General features: G+C 40.4%; 1 protein-coding gene across 18 annotated transcripts in view; it reads left to right on the top strand.

Annotated features, from left to right (window-relative positions):
- The window catches only part of cacna1ab (calcium channel, voltage-dependent, P/Q type, alpha 1A subunit, b), a 149,732-nt gene that overhangs the window by 91,725 nt on the left and 38,531 nt on the right, over positions 1–19,476 (top strand). For 11 of the 18 annotated variants that reach the window (XM_040045198.1, XM_040045201.1, XM_040045197.1 and 8 more), the window contains exons 26-37: positions 604–606; positions 6,590–6,601; positions 10,268–10,367; positions 10,925–11,085; positions 11,412–11,549; positions 11,850–12,051; positions 12,150–12,314; positions 12,403–12,513; positions 12,837–12,920; positions 15,133–15,138; positions 17,578–17,694; positions 17,787–17,852. In XM_040045198.1, the coding sequence (XP_039901132.1) occupies positions 604–606; positions 6,590–6,601; positions 10,268–10,367; positions 10,925–11,085; positions 11,412–11,549; positions 11,850–12,051; positions 12,150–12,314; positions 12,403–12,513; positions 12,837–12,920; positions 15,133–15,138; positions 17,578–17,694; positions 17,787–17,852 (1,165 nt within the window). The remainder of the gene's footprint in view (positions 1–603; positions 607–6,589; positions 6,602–10,267; positions 10,368–10,924; positions 11,086–11,411; positions 11,550–11,849; positions 12,052–12,149; positions 12,315–12,402; positions 12,514–12,836; positions 12,921–15,132; positions 15,139–17,577; positions 17,695–17,786; positions 17,853–19,476) is intronic. The other 7 variants (XM_040045210.1, XM_040045209.1, XM_040045214.1 and 4 more) reach the window with 4 other exon arrangements.

Raw genomic sequence — 19,476 nt, 5'->3', positions numbered from 1 at the left:
CACTATCCTTCCACACCCACACACACATTTAACCATTGACAGAAAGACCTTTGTCAGTCAGCCGTGTACGTCCAGTACACTAGGCGAGGCCCGGCTTCCACCCTCCTGTTGTCTCAGTCTGCTCTGCGTCAGAGCTCATCATCCCCTCATGTCCAGTATCCCCTTCGCTCTGTTCCCGTTTCTGCTTCTGTCCATCTTTTTTCCCAGTCTTTTCTGTTTTCTGTAGGCCGCCTCCTTTCCATTTTCATCTCTATTTCTGTATTGGTCGCCATCACATGTGTCATCATATCAGCAGGTCTTTCTCGATGTTCAGTCGCCACCTTCATCTCGACAACTGACAGCGATCCATAACTAAAATGTATCCCTGATATTTCACACTTAAAAGATCATCACCATCTTTTATTTAAAGAGGCTTTTTGTTATACTGTCATCTTCATTTCATCCACTGTAAGAGTTTCCCAAATCATTTCCCACACAACTGTCTATAAGCTATAAAGTGCAACCTGCTCCTTATCAACATTTTCTCCTCCCAAATCTTCCTTGATCCCGATCCCTTTTTTCCCTGTTTGCCAATCCATGCCACTCTGATTTCCTTCTAACCAGGCCGTGAGTCATCTCTTTCGTCCTTCCTTCCCTTTTCTTGCATCTCAGTCCCTGACTTAGATCCCTCAAGCCCTGCTTACCAACACTCCCCCCAGGTCCTCTTCAGCCCATGTCCCTGCTGATGCCTTCTTGTCAAACACCTTTCAACTCCCTCTCTCATATCAGCACCTCCCCCTCTCTATATTCACCTACCCGTTTTCTCAGTGTCATCGCCTACACCTCTGTTGTTCCTAACATATGGCAGAGAGAGTAACCTAGCAAGGGAGTGCTGTACTGCTCTCTATGATCTTAGTTGGCCTCTCCGTACTGAACCACAGCCCCTGGGTGTATGCCATGAGAACTCCCACAGGAAAAGTTGGGAGATCATCAAAATTAGTAAGATTCATCCTCTGTCGGCCATGAATGTCAGTTTTTGAGATATCTAAGGGTGGACTACAGAGGAACATTATTAGGAACTAAGTAATAATACTAGAATGTGCTATATATTTAAAATACATTTAGCACAAAGATACAGTGGAAGAAATGTAAGAAAATCTGATGGTACTCAATTTAAAAATGAACACCATCAGATTAAATGCAGATTTATTCAACGTTGTTGAAACAGTGCAAAGTTGCTTGCCATATGGTTCACAACCGGCTGTAGAGTACTCCTGCTTTGAATTTTCATGCTGTATGTTAAGAAGAGGTGTTGCCCATTGCTCCCTAACTTGCCGTTAATCCCACAAACCACAACCTCCAATCTTTGTTGAGTACAACTCCTATTATCCGCTCCTGATTATTCAGATTCCACCAAATGCACCATTCAAGCTTCCACTCTCCAAAACCCATTGTATCCAACATCCTCCACCTCGTCATTCTTCCCCATGCCCCTGTCCGGAGGTCAAAATTGGTCATTCCGTGGGGGTGAGGGCGCCCCAGACACCTTTAACCCTTTAATTGCCCAGGCTCTACATCCGCCACTTGGAAGAACACTTGTCCCAGGAAGGACTCATCTCCTCAGCGTCCCTCCTTACTTCTCTTTTGCCAGCACACACTCAAATGTACACACATACTCCTCCACCATTCTGACCATGTTAATGAAACTGGAGGCACAGGTATTTAACTCTCCTTTTTCTGCACGACCCAGGAAAGTACATGGGAGGGTAATAAGCAAGGCATGCTGGGGCAGGGTGTAGTGGATGGAATGATTTAGTAGACGTTATTGCGATGGATACAGCTGAAGGGATCATTTGTGTGTTTGTGTTTGGTAGAAAATAAAAACATGCATTCTCCTCAGCTCTCTGGATGCCCATTGCATGTCTTACTTAGTGTCTACATGAACACTTGCTGTGATGGACAGTAGACAGCATCACTAAGAGCTATGTTCATGATGTTTTAAGCAAAGAATTATCTCCTAAATATGGCATCTGTATCTGAGCAAATAGCTACTGTAAGGGAGTGTTCAGATTAAATATGAAGCGTGTTTTAGAGACAGCACCACTGCATGAAAACTTAAGGGGTAAGAAATCGGAATGTGACGTGAAGTGAAGCTTCTTGTTTTTGTTTTTTTTGTTTTTTTTTTTCAGAAAATCACAACACCAATCCAACCATTTATTTTGTTATGAAGAACATTTTTTAAAACAGGTTATATGAAGAAAAACAATAACTTAAGGAGAAAAGAACATTTACTCATTTCTTTACTGCAGAGGTACCGAAAATAGTATCAAGTATTAAACTGGGATTGGTATTAAATCAGCATCCTGACAACCATAAAACGATGGCATGAGCTATACTTGATGAGAGTACTAAAGCTTTTTTGTTTTATCAAATTATTATTTTATGGATTTAGGTTATCGATACAGATTACACAGATTAGACAGATCGAGCGCATTGTTAGATTAAATCTCATGCTAGCTGTTACCATATCCTTCGATTCTTTGATTAATTCTTGACACTTAATCACATTTGATCTTAATGTCAAAACTTGTGACACTTTGTACTGAGTCCAAAGACACAGAGTATACCGAATATTATATTCGTGATATAAGGCCAGAAAGTGGAATTCTCACCCAATGTGAACAATTACTTGCTTCTTTTCTAACTCATCACAAAATCAGCTCAGCTCAACTATGTACAATCATTCATACATATCAATCAGCCACAAAATGTAACGAGTTAATAGGTGAAGTGAATAAGGTAGGAAAGAACTGCCCAGAAGTGTGTCTGTAAGAAGCCAGAAGCATTGATCTGGCTTCCAAATTCCCAACAAACCAACAAAAGATGCATAGCTAACAAACATCCCAGGCTCCCCGAAGTCCCGTATCCTTCCCTTATTTTAGGAGGACAAAGAAAGGGCAACATAGTATTAGTTATGGTGTAGCTGAAGGGTGAATGAACACATATGCACTGGTCAGTATTTGAGTAGATATTAGCTGACCAGGGAAGCTGCAGATGCAGGCAAATACAGCATAGAGAAAATAGGGTATCAAATTATAAGGCGATACTCTACAAATTGAACTTGTCACACTGTTGGTGAAGCACTGCAGCTATGGTATATTACAGATATTGTTCAAAACAAAAGGTGTACCCAGTTAATTTTTAAAGATTTTAACAAAAAATAATATTAATAGTAATAAAAATAGTAACTTTTTATACCTAATTGATTATAAGGTCTTAATTGGTTTTACCTTTAAAAGCACCAATCCAGCACCACCTATGGTAAATGGCCTGTATTTGTATAGCGCTTTACTAGTCCCCAAGGACCCCAAAGCGCTTTACACATGCAGTCATCCACCCATTCACACACACATTCACACACTTATAGTACCCGGGTTTTAGATTATTTTGGTTAGGCAAGGAAAATGTCAAACACACACAAGTATAAATAGCAAAATATATAAATAGTAAAAGGTGACAATTTCCCACCACTTTAGAAAGAAACACAAACAATTGTTTCAGATGGATGATAAATTTGTAATGGCAAGTTAAAAATCAGTCCACTGCTGCACCCTCCCCAGCATGACTCGCCACTGAAAAGAAGATGCCTCCTGCCCCCCTGCACTGGTGTTCCTCCCCTCTCCTCCCCTTATTTACTTCTTGAATCACCCTTCCCGTTTCTCTTTAGGATGCTCTCGCACCATTGCCCCTCACACCTTCGCCTCCTCTCTCCGCCCTCTCTGTAGTTTTCTCCTTTGCCTCCCCAATCCTACCATCCGCTTCAGGGCTGAGCTACCAGACATTTTTACTTAAGGGGGCGAAGGCTTCACTCCCACCTGTGTAATTCCACTTTGACGCATGACATTCTTTAAAAGCAGGTACATCACAGAACCATTGTACAGAGGGTTTTTTAGCATGGTCGCAGTACAATGGCTTCGTATTTTTATGGGTTTTGAACACAACAACCACGCTTTTGGCACCTTTCATTCTCCAAAATAAATGCTGAATGATACAGTGTCATTAGTGAAATTTGCATGCACTCACAGTACACTGTGAAAGTGTCTTTCCTCTCCCGTTGACGGTGTGTGTGTATGGGACAGTGCACACAAATCCTGGTTTCTTGAGTGTCCGCTTGTGATGGATGTCCTGTGTATATATCTATGCGTTCTAACGTGTCAAGAAAACCTGGAACCGGCCACTTGGAAAGATTTAACGCCTTTCTCTTCTCCTGTGTAGATGTGCATGCAAAGCAAGCTTTGATAAAATCCCGCTAGATTTGATTGCAGATCTAATGAGGGCAATTTGTGCTGTAGGCCTGGTCTAATTGATCATTATGGTGTGATAAGATAAGAATTGGTGTAAATGGATGCAGCAATTGAGTTTCCTCCTCCAGCCGTGAAGGTAATTCTTCATAGAGATGGTAGCACAGCAGGCCGCAGCAAAAGACAGCCAGGAGGGAGGGAAGATTTGCACGTCTAGAGTCTCAGCAGGGGGCCTGATTCACAGAAGTGCTCTTATTATAACTGCAGAGCTCAATGAGGTACCTGAGAGTAAAGCAGCGCTGATGGAATAAAAGGTACATCGCTGCAACGTAAGGAGGCACGAAGAGGCTCAACAAAACGATATTATTCTATTTTATTTTAAAGTGTAAATCTTTTACATTATATGTCATGTTACAGAATCTACTCTAAAGAGTTGTAGTGTTATTTAATAAATTACACAGCCCCCGTTTTTATTGTATTCAATTGATTTGAGCCAAAATGTTCTAAAAAATATAAAAGCATTACATTATGTGCTTATATTATATTAGCATAATATATTACTATGATCCCAGACTGCTTCAATGAAGTCGATGTCTGAATTCAGATTTATGACTCCATAAGATGTGTCGCCGCTGATTTTCAGTCCAGTTCTTGTGTAATTTAGCACACCTCAGCCTTTTCTCCCTGTTTCCATGTCAAACTGTGTTATCTTTGGCTTTTTTAGTAGCTTCAGCTACAGAAATGTGAACAAATGATTTTAAAATTGTGTAACCACAACACTGGTTTATTCCTTGAGTTAGGTGCTGTTTTTATCTGTGAATAACTCACAGTCAGTGTTAAGTGGTTTTACAAAGAAACAAGACAAACCCCAAAACGTTCCTCTGAGAAAGCTCAGGTACAAGGACTGGACTTAAAATTGAGTATTAAAAAAGGAGCCGATGTTAAATAAAAACTTTATGAAATCTGCAGAAAGCCTGGAAAGTTATTTCTTAAGACCACTTGATAAACAGTTAAGTATAAAATGTAAGGTTGTTCATGTGTGTTACCATGAATCATTTATCATTTTTAAGGGAATATCTACATAAAGCGATACAGCCCATTTTAAAAGACTCATTCCAGCACTGTTCCAGTGTGTTCCCTTGACAAAAACATAGCTCAGGAAGCTCAGAAAAGGAGCTCAGTTAAACAGAAAATATTAAGCTAAATCAAGTAAAGCAGCTTAAGGATAAATATCAGTACAATCCTTTCAAAGGAACCGATGATTAGAAATCATTTTCCAGTTTGGTCAGCACTGAAAACTGTTGTGCTGATTTAAAAAGAAAAAGAAAAAGAACACTTGCTAGTTGGTTTGGAGAATATGTGTTTAATTATTGTCTCAAAATGACAAAAAATGAAAAATATGAAAGTATTATTTTTTCAAAGGAATGAACGGTATCATGTGACAACCTGTAGTGCGTCCTTCACAGAACACCACCAGTTTTTCTCAAAGGAGTCGTACACCCTGTTGCAAACTTTCTTTTTAAATCTTTTTTTAAACTAGAAATTGTTTTTTTTTTCAAGGTGAAAATTTAAGACTGTAATTAAGCCAACATTGCCTAATGCTACAGAGCCCCAACGAGCCAAATGTAAAGTGGTTTTTGGCTCAATAAATATTCAGATCAATAATCATTTTAATATAATAAGCTTACATTAGGGTTGGACACATGGATAAGAAAATAGATGGATGGAATTTGCATTAGGTAATGCGATGTGTTGCTGGAAAAACAGAGTGGTGGTTACTGAAAATGGGCTTCTCTGTACCTATGTATATATTCCATTAAGAATCATAAGTAATATATGATTAGTGATTCCTTTAGTCATTAAGTATAGTGTATTTCTGATAAGTTACACTAAACTTTTGAGTGATATTCTAGCTGACAGGTATTTCGGTATCCCACTCAGTGTTTTTTATGGAGACGAGGTGGGCATGGAAAGGAATAATCTGTGTGCATGCGTGTGTGTGTTGATGGGTGGAGGGTGTGTATTTGTAATCGGGTATGCAGGTATGCCCATCTTGCTGTCCTTTTTTGTCTGTCTCTCATGTGAATGTATTTTTTCCTGTTTCTACCAAACCCCCTCTCTCTTGTGTCTGTCTTTGTTGGCCTCTTTGTGTATGTGTGTGTATCTGTGTGTGCGCGTGTGCTTGTGTCTTTCTATGTCTTTTTTCCCTTCCCTCCCCCTCTTCCTTTCTTTCTCGTCTTCTTTCTCGGTCTTTCTTTCTGTCGCTGTCCCTGACTCTTGCTGTCTCCATCTTCGGGGAAACTCAACAGGAGCGTCAGCGGGTAAAGTCCTTCCTCTGCCCTGCTCTATCCTGCTGTCTTCTTTTCTCCATCACCGGGTCAAATTGGCTTCTCTCTCTTTCTTTCTTTACTGTTCTTGTCATCCATACTCATTCTCGCCGTATCATTTCCACTTGTTCTTGTTTCCACCGCTGTGTCCACAAACCACAGGAAACCATTTAAACACCTCAGTAGATTTGACTTAAAGGCTTTGATTTGTAATAATACCTTGTTTAATGAACGCACAACTTAAAATTACCAGAACAATAGTATCAAAATGACACCCCACCCCCACTGTCGTTTTGTAAGCTCTTTCTAAAGGAGGCTATAAACCTTTTCTGCGCGTGTGTCCCTCCCTGTTATTGGCCTGCATTCTAACCTAATTTCCTAGAATTTATGTTTTTGTTTTGGCTAAATTGCAACAGCAAATGTTTTTTGTTGTTTTTTTACCTTAGACATAGCCATCATGATGTCATCCGTAGCGTTTTTGATTTGCACTTTGAAGCCTTGATGTGTCATTCTCTAAAATCTTGTTTTTCAGTCCCAGAAGTGACCAAATTTAGACAAAAGCATGGAGTGTAATTCTATTAAATAAGGCTATGAAATTTTCATTACAAGGTACATCTACAAACCATGTGACAGGAATGTCAAACTCATTTTGCATCATGGGCCACATGGAGCCCGCTTTCATCTCAAGTAGACCGGACTGATGAAACTCTTCCTGTTAGTGTAAATAAGTTGAATCCCTAAGATATCTTAGTATAAAAAACTAAGTGCATGGCTCTTTGGGCTTAAATTGTAAGAAATAAATGTGCAAAATCACATAAAAACCTCTGGTGGCTCATTGGCCAGACTAAATCAGAAAGCTTTTTGTTAATTCACAGAAAATAGCCTTTTTTAAACTGTGGAAACATATAAAAAATAATATATAAAACTTAACTTTCTATACTAGTGAAAAAATGGGTGTGTATCCTAGAAACACTGATACCTGCTGGAATTTCACCCAAAACGATTTATTTTGTAACAGGGTGCAACCATAAATACTCAACAGTTAGACATTTTAGCACGCAACTCACTTTAGGAGCCAGCCCCAAGTGGTGGGTTAAGGAGCTGCAGAGCCTAACCAGTAAATTAAGTCTATAAAAGATGCATGTAGCTACCATTACACCGGCCATTGTTTTGAAACCTCAAGATGAGCGTTTTTGCCATCAGCAGGAAAGCCTGTAGAGCGATCAGTAGTCCTTCTGTAGGGCTAGAAGTCTTTTGCGTCCTGGTGGCCTTCAGATTAAATGTCACATTGGCTTTTTTTTTCCACCTGATCGAGGCAGAGTCATGTAGAGCGTAAACAAGAAATCCACAACAAGTTGTCACATTAATAGTTGTGACTAATAAATAACTATACATAAAAAATGTTAGGAAAATCTGTTTGTGCTTCATGTGCCTGAAATAAATTAAGAATATCGGCCAATATATTGGCTTTTGAACACACCAAATATCGGTATCAGTATCTGAAAATCAGTAAAACTCGAGTTCTTGGCTCTTCAGTGTTGTCTTCATTTTGTTCTGCCAGTTTCTAAAAAGAATACCAGATGATCTTTTTTTATGTGGTTTTGCAAAATTTGCAACTCCCACGGGAAAACATATTGTTCTACACCTTACAAACACTGCTGCCAAGCTTCTGAGTGCATGCTGTGGCTCTTACACATCTGTTGGTCAGGAAAACCCATTGTGTTGAGTCTGGTATCTTTTGTTTTGTCACCCAGAAAATGTAGAATATTCACAAGACTCTACTGGTGTGGTTGTGTTGCTACACAGGTGAAGGTGAAATACAGGCTGTTACTATAGATGTGCCATCCATCCATCCATTCGCTCCCGCTTATCCTTTTCAGGGTCGCGGGGGGCGCTGGAGCCCATCCCAGCTGTCATAGGGCGAGAGGCGGGGTACACCCCGGACAGGTCGCCAGTCTGTCGCAGGGCTATAGATGTGCCTTTGGGCTAAATTAGGCAACTTTCTATCAATAGATAATGTCATAGATAATCCCACATTGAAATGCAAGACAAAGTATTTTGTGATATTTTTACATGAGAGTCGTCGGCCTCAAGAAGAGACTTTATAGTCCTTCACAGATCACAGGTGTTTAACTATATTTAACTTTATTCCGCTTTTTAACGAGCTCTCCTTTCTGTCATACATCATTTTACTTGGCAGAATACCAAAAACATTCAATCATATGTCAGTCATTAAACTAAAAGGACTGCTGCCTTTGCTATTATGCTAGTGTGCATGTGTGAGATCTTGTGCGTGTCTGTATGTGCAGGGATATTGTTAATTCCCAACACCTTTGGCCTTACTTGGCTTTACTCTAATACTCTAAGCTGCCTGGAGTCAACTTCAAAGGGGAATTCCTATTGATTATCGATTTAGTCCCACTCTCTCACACACACACGCACCAACACAAACCCTGTTGTGCAGACACGAAGAACTGCCAAGGCTCCGACTCAGTCAATCAGCAAAGAATTGAATTGTCTTATGTTTTCTGTCACAGGAACTGAGTTCATAGTTAAAGAGCTCCTTCTTGATGGACGACCTCTTTTCTGCACTGGCTTGGCAAGCCTCCAGTGCCTCCGGCCTCTGGTTTTTGTCACCCAAAGTGGCCCATCCACTTACTGTTAAGATCAACTGAGCTATTTAGTTCCTTGGCACCTCAATTTTTTCTTCACTGATATTGGTATATGGGTACACAAATCACAAATAAATGTTTAGCTATAGATTTCAGGCATAAACAAGCATTTAAAAACACAGGACTAAGAACGCTTGACTTTCAGCCCAAGATAATTTCCTCTGGTCACTTTCATGGCTCATTTAACACTCCTGGTGTTTGCTTGTGTTACGACTTGTGATATTGTGTTCTGCTAGCAACGTCACATGTCCAAAGTGTCTCACATAGCCTCTGTCTACTGCCCTCGTCTCTTTCAAGAAATCCAAAACGTGACAGCTGATTTTAACAAAAACGAAGCTATGTGAAACGTATCGGAGACACGTCCATTAAACTTTAACAAATTCAGGATTATATCAAAAATAATCCTAGCCATGTAATACTTAAAGTTCACGTTTCATGCTGCCAAATCGAAACATCCATTACTCCTGGAGAACCTAACAGCGCATGACTGAAAAAGAAAGAAAGAGGTTTGGCTGGGCACTCTGCCGGGAGATGCCTGTCAGTATGGAATGAGTGAATGTCTTGTTGTGTGATAGTGAAGATTTTAAGAAAAGGTCGTGATGCTTCTCGATGTCCATGAAACCAAACGGTCAGACAACCGAACACGTTCTCTCCCACCGGTTTCATGTTTGACGTGCAGTTCAAAGTTTCTCTTTTCCTGCAGAAGAAGCGACTGTCCGCACAAATGTTATGTGTGTATGATTTTTATACAAGGCCGTATCATATGTTTTTGTTTTAGTTTTCCACACAGAAGTTATGTTTAAAAGATAAATTAAAGTTAATGGAAATGTCCCTCACCCCACCTCATCCCTTTATAAAATATAATTGTTGAATAATTTCAAAGGGTTTTGTAAGAGCTCTTTGTTTCATCCCATCAGTTCTCCACTTGGTGCTGACATTGTTTTCTAACATTGTTTTTTTTTTTTGTCATTCCTTGGATCAACTCTAGGGGGAATAACAAAAGTAAAGACATCAGTACAATCAAATCCCTTCGTGTGCTGAGGGTGCTGCGACCTCTTAAGACCATCAAACGTCTCCCCAAGTTAAAGGTAGAGCCATTTGCCCATCACTTTTATTTTCCCAGGTGACATTATACTCACTGAATACTCACTGAATTCCTCCACTGTGACAAAATTGCTGAAAATGTGTCCAAAAGAGGGAAAAACAACATCTGTCAGGGGATCATAATCCTACAGGATGTAAGCTAGCTGAAATGTGTTACCCCAAAGTGCAAAAACACTGTGATGATTTACAGACTTCCTGGTTTTAATTAACTATAGTTAATCACCCTTAACCGTGGGGCACATGGCTCCCCTGAGCCCGGTTCCTGGTTCTTGTTAAAAGGGATTTTCTCCTTCCCACAGTTGCCATGTACAGTTGCTCAGACGGGGTCATTTGATTGTTGGAAATTTCTGTCTATTACTGTATCATCTTTATCTTACAATATAAAACCACTTCAAAACTGTTGTTTTGATTTGGCGCTATATAAATACAAACAAATTTAATTACATTTTAAAAATCTTTTCTAAAAGTTGTCTCTGCCATCTCCTAAGAATTTTCAGACGGCTTCATTACATTTGTAAATGTCTCCATCTCTGCCCTGCAGGCTGTCTTCGACTGCGTGGTCAACTCTCTGAAGAATGTGTTGAACATCCTGATTGTCTACATGCTCTTTATGTTCATCTTTGCTGTGGTGGCCGTTCAGCTCTTCAAAGGTCGCTTCTTCCATTGCACAGATGAATCCAAGGAGTTTGAGCGCGACTGCAGGTGGGTTCAGATGTTCTCTGGGGAGGCGGTCTTTGGTTACCAAGAAATAAATGTTACAGTCTTTATGGCTGTACTGCCACCTAGAGGAGCTTGCTCGGCATCATAATACATTCTGCTTTTTTCAATAGGAAAATGCCATTACTGAACACTGGGCCAACCAACCAACTTATTATTATGTCAAATATAAACAAAGCAGAAATATACCTTTAAGTATGAGTATACATATAGCTATGGTGCTTTTGTGAACGTACATTTTTACATATTGGCTGATGTTTTTTGTTGTGTGTTTGTATTATTTAAAAAAACATGTTGTGCCATCTCACCAGGGGCGAGTACTTGGTATATGAGAAAGATGAAGTTAAAGCTGAAAAGCGGGAGTGGAAGAAGTACGATTTCCACTACGACAACGTGGCTTGGGCCTTGCTCACCCTCTTCACCGTCTCAACTGGAGAGGGTTGGCCACAGTGAGTGGATTATAAACACACACAGAAACCCACACACAAATAATAAACTCATTTTTTGATCAAATTTGTTACTGATATACAAATTTTACTTTGTGACAGCGAGAGTTTTACTTTAGCACACAAAAAGTTTCTTTTCTCTTAAGCAACGATCGTTAATATATGAAGTTCCTCTTGGTGCTGCTGTATGTAAATAAAATGTAAAACTGAACTGAATGAGTGAAACTGAGCCACTGGGGATGATAATATATGTATCAGTACATTTTTATTTAGCCTTTTTCCTCCATCTCTCCCTTTTTTTAGGGTGTTGAAGCACTCAGTGGACTCCACCAATGAGAATCAGGGCCCGAGCCCAGGTTACAGGATGGAAATGTCCATCTTTTACGTGGTGTACTTCGTTGTCTTCCCCTTCTTCTTTGTAAACATCTTTGTGGCTCTCATCATCATCACCTTCCAGGAACAGGGGGATAAGATGATGGAGGACTACAGCTTAGAAAAAAATGAGGTGTGGAGAGAGATTAAAGTTGCTTTGTGCTTTTTCAGATGTCTTGTCCCAAAAGTAAATTAACCGTAACACGCCTCCCCTCTGTTCTCCTCATCCAGCGAGCCTGTATAGATTTTGCCATCAATGCCAGGCCTCTGACTCGCCACATGCCAAAGAACAAACTGAGCTTCCAGTATCGTATGTGGCAGTTTGTGGTATCTCCGCCCTTTGAGTACAGCATCATGGCTCTAATCGCGCTCAACACCATCGTCCTCATGATGAAGGTAGAAGTCGCCCTCTGAGTGAAGTATAATGCATCATATGTCACTAATGCCGTTCTCATTGCTTTCCTGTCTATGTGTGTGTCTGCAGTTCGAAGGTGCATCGATGGTCTACAATAATGTCCTGAAGAACCTCAACATTGTGTTTACCACCTTCTTTTTCTTGGAATCAGTGCTCAAGATCATAGCATTCGGCCCTCTGGTGAGACTTTAAATGAAAACGACCTGCACACAAAAACACACTTTCCTTATGTAGGCTGACCCAGTCTATATGCACCAATATTTCATCCTATTATTCATTAATAAAGCAGGTTATTTTGGGAGGCAGATCTAGATCATGTTTTTCTGGAGAAACCCAGAGTGCACCGTGTGGAGCAGTAGTCATGCTAGCAGCCTCCTTTCGCCCTGTCTCTACTGTAACATCAGCACTATTGGATCGGGGCTCCTTACCTCCTTCTGGCTTTAGGTTGTGAAAGATGCAGATCTTTAAACATCTCTCGTTTTGTTGTCTTTCTTACCTGACAGAATTTCTTCAGAGATGCCTGGAACATTTTTGATTTTGTGTCTGTCCTTGGAAGCATCACTGACATATTAGTGACAGAATTTGGGGTAAGTGCTGTACGGTGTTTGGTCCAAATGAACAATAAAGAATGATTTGTCGAATATAAAAGAGGCTCAGAGGAAAAGCCAGCTTTTTTGCACATGTGGTGACTGGCCTTTGGAGACGTCTGTGAAGTCCTTAAAATGAGGCAATCACTACCCAAGGCCTCACTGAAACCACTAACAGACAGAATTATTAAGTCATGGCCTGTATTAAAGCAATTTATTCATGAGATATTAAACTATTTTAGATGCAAGAGATATTCAATATTAAGGCTTCAGCAAGACTATGAGGAATCCTTCCATAAATCTTGCTTAGCCTTCTGAAGTCATCAGTCCATCATAGATAAATAATAGCTTCGGACTGATTTTTGGACTTGTCAGAGATCATTTATTAAAAGTAATCTGGATCAGTAGGTTGCAACCCAAAAAAGTGTCCTCACATTATATAGATGCACATTTGCAAAAGTGGGACTTAAAGAAAAGAAGGCAGTCACTGGCCGCTCCTCCTATTATGGAAGCTACGGTAGATAGTGAACATTGTATCACGGTGCAGCTGTTGTTTCTAGCTCATTTTGAACCTGTCTTCAGTGAGCAGTCTCTCGATGTTACCTGTGAGTTTGTTGGTACTTGTATGTGTAATAGTATGTACATATGAGTTAATATAAGTGTGGATATGAGACCAGTACTTCAGTAGAAGTTTCAGCCTCTCTTCACTGTCCAGCTGTTGTATCATTTTTGCTTGGTGTGTTTTGAATTTGTCATCAGGCTTTCTTATACTAAGTCTTCCTCTCATTCACACTGACTAGATTAGCAGTAACTGTGCTAAGTACTGCCGTCTAGCAGTGTTTGCAGATGATTAAAAACACCCTCTGGCCGTGTTGGAGGGGCCACATTTGTATGTGAACAGGCCTTAATTGACACCTATGCTGCTTCAAACAGTGAACTGATTGTTTCAGACAGCTGATTGATTTCTTGTCAGGATGCTGCCAGGTGGTAGCAGTTGAACTGCTGGTTACTGGCTTCGCAAGTAAATTTGAGTGTTCATAATAGCTAACACTTACTTTTGTTGTGAATTTTCATACATAGCCAAAAACAGCTTTTGGTTAAAGTTAACTGAGCTGGCTGTATATTTACAGAAAGAAAAAAACCCAATAAGATTATTATTTTTCTCTTTAACATCTTGGCTTGCTTTGTGTCTGGTTCATTGTTAAAGATTTGACATATCTGCTAAACAGAATGGCACGAAACACCAGTCAACTCAAGAGCATCCCAGACATTTTCAAGTTAATGACTAAACACTAATGTATCTAGAGGTCGATTCATTTTTGTCTAGTTTTAGGATCTGGACAAATAATAACACTTCAAGCAAATATCCGGATTCTTCCGTTTAGTGTTTTAAAAGGAAGCTGTTGTTTCTTTTTTTCTTTCTTTTGTACAACACCAATACCAAAAAAGTTGGGACCCTGTGTAACATGTAACAGGGTGCAATGTTTCGCAAATCTCACAAACCCATATTCTAGCTACTTTGTCTGCTTTGTCATAGTTTCATCTTGCACCCATGTTGTAGTCACAGCCCTGGCTTTGCTCACCTGAAGATAGTTGGCTTCAAAAGGGAGAGGAGTTCTTGTAGCTTATCTCTGTCAGTGAGGGCTTGTATAAGTTGTGAATCATGCACACTTACTCCACTAGTGTCAAAGAATAAAAAATATGGAGCAGCAAATTGCCTTTGACTTCAAATAAATGAACTTTGGTTAATGGAAGCTGGAAAAGAAGAGAGGCTGAACTTACTCTTTCCCAAATGAACTGCTGTTGTCTTGAAGTGTTTCAGTGCTTTTGTGATGACGCCCATATTGATTCTGTCTTCCTCTTCTATCTCTTCACATGCTTTCTTTAAACCTCTCTACTTTGTTGGCGCCCTACGCCCCTCCCACTCCCTCCTCCTCTGATAAAATCCATCCAATCAAAATGCACTATGAAATCCTTCATCGTGTTCTCCATCCATGCTGCACCATGACATGTGGTGGTGGTCCTGTGATGATGATGATGATGGTGATGGTGTGTGTTCCATGTCCAAATAAAACACACAACCAACACCCGCCAACCCACCCACTTACCTTCTCCCCTCCTCCCCCAAAAAATATCTTTCACCCACTCACATTTTACTACAAATGAAAACAAAAATCCTCCCATTCCTCTTTCTACATATTGGCATATGTAGAATCCGGTTGGTTTGTAATTTATCTCTCAAAAACTTTCTCCTGCATCTTCATTGACTGTGCACACCCTCGATTCATTTGTTGCTCCCCAGTCACCTGCTCTCTCATGGCCAGTCTTAACCCTGAACCCAGTGCATGCGCTTTCTGGATGTTGGACTTTTAAACTCTCTGAACTTCCTGGTCACAGTACTTCACTCATCCGTGGACTGAATGTAAAATAGTTCAGGTGGCTCCTGGGACGAAATTGATCTGTGAGGTCGATGGACATTTGTCCTCCAAAAAATTAAAGGAACACTTTAAAAACACATCAGATCTAGGTGGGGTGGGGGGGCATGCTGGATATCTACACTTATAAGGACTAATGTGTTGGGGGGGGGGGGGGGGGAAGGATACCACATTAATATATGGAAATGAAAATTATCAGGCTAAAGAGGGTTGAATTAAAAGACACTATAAAAAATAAATAATGAGGCACCCTAGTCTATTTTAGTCAATTTTGCCAAAATTTTATTGCAGCAGCTCGAAATAGTACTCAGTAGTTTGTTTGGCCCCCACATGCTTGTATCCATGCCTGACAATGGTGGGGCAACAAATGATAACAAAATGTCCTGGGGGATCTTCTCCCAGATCTGGACCAGGTCTGCGACCACTAATCACAGTCAGTTGCCGTCTTCGAAGCAAGTTAGGTGAGTCAAGATGGACTCAGTCAACTATCATTTTACGATTAAATGAGGTCACGTTAGCAAATTCATGCAGACTATTTTTAATAATACACCATGAAAATCACAAATCTGTTAATATCTACATACAGTGCTGTAAAAACATATTTGCCTCCTTCTTGATTTCTTATTTTTTGCATATTGGTCCCACTTAAATGTTTCAGATCATCAAACTAATTTTAATATTATACAAAAATATAAAATGCAGCTTTTAAATGATTATTTCATTTACTAAAAAACATTATTCAGACCTATCCTGCCCTGTAAAAAAACGAATTACCCCACTAAACCACACTAGACACATTATTTCTGTATTATTACAAATAGATTACATGTATTTGCTAACTTGACCCCAATAAATAGTGAAAAATGATTGCACAGTGACTCCATCCTATTGCCGTTCTGTTAACATCTTGATGCACCAAAGTTGCTCCAAAAACAGCAGCTGACCATCAGTCTAGTAACCATTTTACAGGCAACAAGCTCATAGCACATGGCCACCGTGTCATTACACCTGGGCCAAGATTACCAGGTGTTATCTTTTATATACAGTCTATAGATTCATCCATAAAAGTTCCAGTAGTTTGGTAAATTTCTTGCCAGGGTTACTGATTAAGAACACGAGGTGGACAGTTTTAAAAAAATATTGCTTACAAGGCAAAGCCAAACTTTTTTATATTTGAATTCTGTAGTTTGAGATGTCTGTGTTCCTCACAAGAATGTATCACACACAAATGTATCAGAGTATTAAATCTTCAAATACAGTTAAAAGTAGAATCTGCACCAGTGGCCCTCTCTGGACTGCATGTCGGCCAGCTCCTTTCTCCTAAAGTATGCTGCCTGAACTGAGGCTGCTCTCTGGTCCTTCTCCCACGCCTTCCTCTATACCACTTCTTCCTCATCCTCCTCTTTTTGCCTTGCCTTTGAACGACAAAATGCCAGAGCCTCACCAGAGTTTGGCTGTTGTGTGTGAAATATTTTCTCTGTGTGACATGCCAAAAAAGCAGAAATAGGCTCAGTACAAATTCCCAAGGGCATTGGCAAAGATCCCAGCAGTAAGAATCACATATTTTACATTTAACTTATCAGTTCTTTTCAAAAGGGAACAAAAAATACCAAAATCTTTAGGACATACAGGCATCTATATCGTAATGTCACTCTAAATTAAGGTTTGTCAAATACTGATTGGTTGTTCTCCTCTAGAGACAACAGAGAGCAACCTAGCTTCCTCTAGATGGGAGCAAACTCAAGCCATGCTCTGTTAGGGTTTGTCATTATGTGTGTGTGTGTGTGTGTGTGTGTGTGTGTGTGTGTGTGTGTGTGTGTGTGTGTGTGTGTGTTTGTGGTTGACAGGCACATTGCACTATGCTCCATCTGATGTGGCCTGCTTGCCCCCACCCTCCCCAGAGATCAGTGCATTTTTTTCTCTTAAAAAAACTGTTTTGTTGTATCAGATTGGATGATGACCTTTAAACTCGTACAACTCTTCTTCTTCTTTTTTTTCCTTCCTCCTTTTTTCCTTTCTGTCTTTTTTCCCCTTCAGCCTTTTTACTGAGAGCCGTTATGTTTGCAGTTGCATTCATTTAGTTGGTTTTGACTTCCCTTCTCTCTTTTTCTTTGTCCTCTCTTTCTTCAAGTGTTGATTTTGTTTTTTCTGTTTGTTAGAGGAATGCTGTGCAGGTGCGGCATACTCGGTGAAACTCACTGTGTTCTCCCTTTGTGCTCTAGAATAATGCCTTCAGTTTGAGCTTCCTGAGGCTCTTCAGAGCAGCTCGCCTTATAAAGCTGCTGAGACAGGGAGAGACCATTCGCATCTTGCTGTGGACCTTCGTCCAGTCCTTCAAGGTATTCAGTCAATAAATGACACAATCAAAAGGTATGCACATGTCACAATACACTTAATGGGACTAAAAAGTGTTTCCTATCTGCCATGCTAGGCTTTGCCATACGTGTGCCTGCTTATTGCCATGCTGTTCTTCATCTATGCCATCATTGGCATGCAGGTGAGTACTGCTTACAGAGTCCTGAGATTTTTACATTTGATGGGTTGGGACAGTTAAATGCTTCAGCAACAGTGTGAACAACACAGAATCTGTTCACAAAGGATAGAAGTGTCTATCCTGTATCCAAAGGTTTACTTACATTACACATCATAGAAGTGCAAGTAAGATAAAAAGAGGTTAAATTAAAGATCTTCTTGTGCAGTCACAGTGCGTCTCATAAAACATGTAATATACATATACTCAGAACCACTAAGGGAACACTCCATCATCACAGTGTGACACAAGTCAGTTAAACTTGGGGGATATCAGGCTGTCCGCAACTCAGCGGAGTGGAATAAAATGAATGGATGGAACTGCCAAAAATATTGTTGCATCATAACTAACTAGACAGATTCATATAGCTGATGTTTGACTTTGTGTTTAACTGTGATGACCACGTGTTCCTTTAAGTTTTTTAAACATCATAGTATAAATTGCACTGCAAAGTATACATACTAATCTCAAGTCAAAGGCAGGGTGAGGTAATGAGCTGCTTTAAGCTTCAAAAAGTCATCACAAGGGTTTCATTATAGGTTTTGTATATAGACGTAAAATCTGCAAAATAAGCTGGCAAATAAATACTGCAGTACAATATTAAAAATGCAAGGTGTGATCAAAATGTTTGCTGTAAGGTTGTCTGCTTCCAGCGGTGCTGCTGTTTCTGGATGCCACTGTGGGAGTGTCACTTTTGCATCTACTTTTTTGGGTCGAAATCGTCACATCTCAACTTAAATTTGCTTTTGAGAAAGAGGATAAAGTTGCAAGAGGGGAAATCAGAAATCTCCTGCCTTTTTAAAGTGCTGTATACCAGTGCGGTTCAGTTCTTTTATGGCTAATCTTCTCCCTCACATGTCTCTGGACAGTAGAAATCTGCACTGACATTCTGACCCTGTAGGATGAATTAACAGTGCACAGCCCCATGCATGTTGAACAAGCATGCATATTGTTGTACCTCTAACTTGAAGAGATCCAATCCAAATGAAGCAGGAGCGGCTAGTCCTGGCTCAGCTTCGGCACCTGGTGAGCTCATCACTGGACCCACTTCAGTTTGCCTACCAGCCTGGCAGTGGAGCAGATGATGCCGTCATTCACCTCCTACATCGTTCCCTCGCTCACCTGGAGACCGCTGGAAGCACTGTGAGAATCATGCTCTTTGATTTCTCCAGTGCCTTCAACACTATTCTTCCCTCGGTCTTGAAGGACAAGCTGGAGAACTCAGGAGGGGACCATCACCTCACTACCTGGATTTTGGACTACCTCACTGACTGACCACAGTATGTGAGAACTCAGGGCTGTGTGTCGGACAGGGTCTTCTGCAGTACGGGGGCCCCACGGGGAACGGTTCTGGCTCCGTTCCTCTTCACCATCTACACTGCAGACTTCTCCCACAACTCCACCCAGTGCTTCCTGCAGAAGTTCTCTGTTGACTCTGCAATAGTTGGCCTCATCACTGATGCAGACGACAAGGAGTACAGAGGACTGACCCAAGACTTTGTGGACTGGTGCCAGCTGAACTACCTCCAGATTAATGCCAGTAAAACCAAGGAGCTGGTGGTAGACTTCCGCAGACACAAACATCCTCCAC

Source organism: Simochromis diagramma, unplaced genomic scaffold, assembly GCF_900408965.1.
Source record: "Simochromis diagramma unplaced genomic scaffold, fSimDia1.1 OVJJ01000610.1, whole genome shotgun sequence".
NCBI lineage: Eukaryota > Metazoa > Chordata > Actinopteri > Cichliformes > Cichlidae > Simochromis > Simochromis diagramma.
This window is presented reverse-complemented; position numbering and strand designations above follow the sequence as displayed.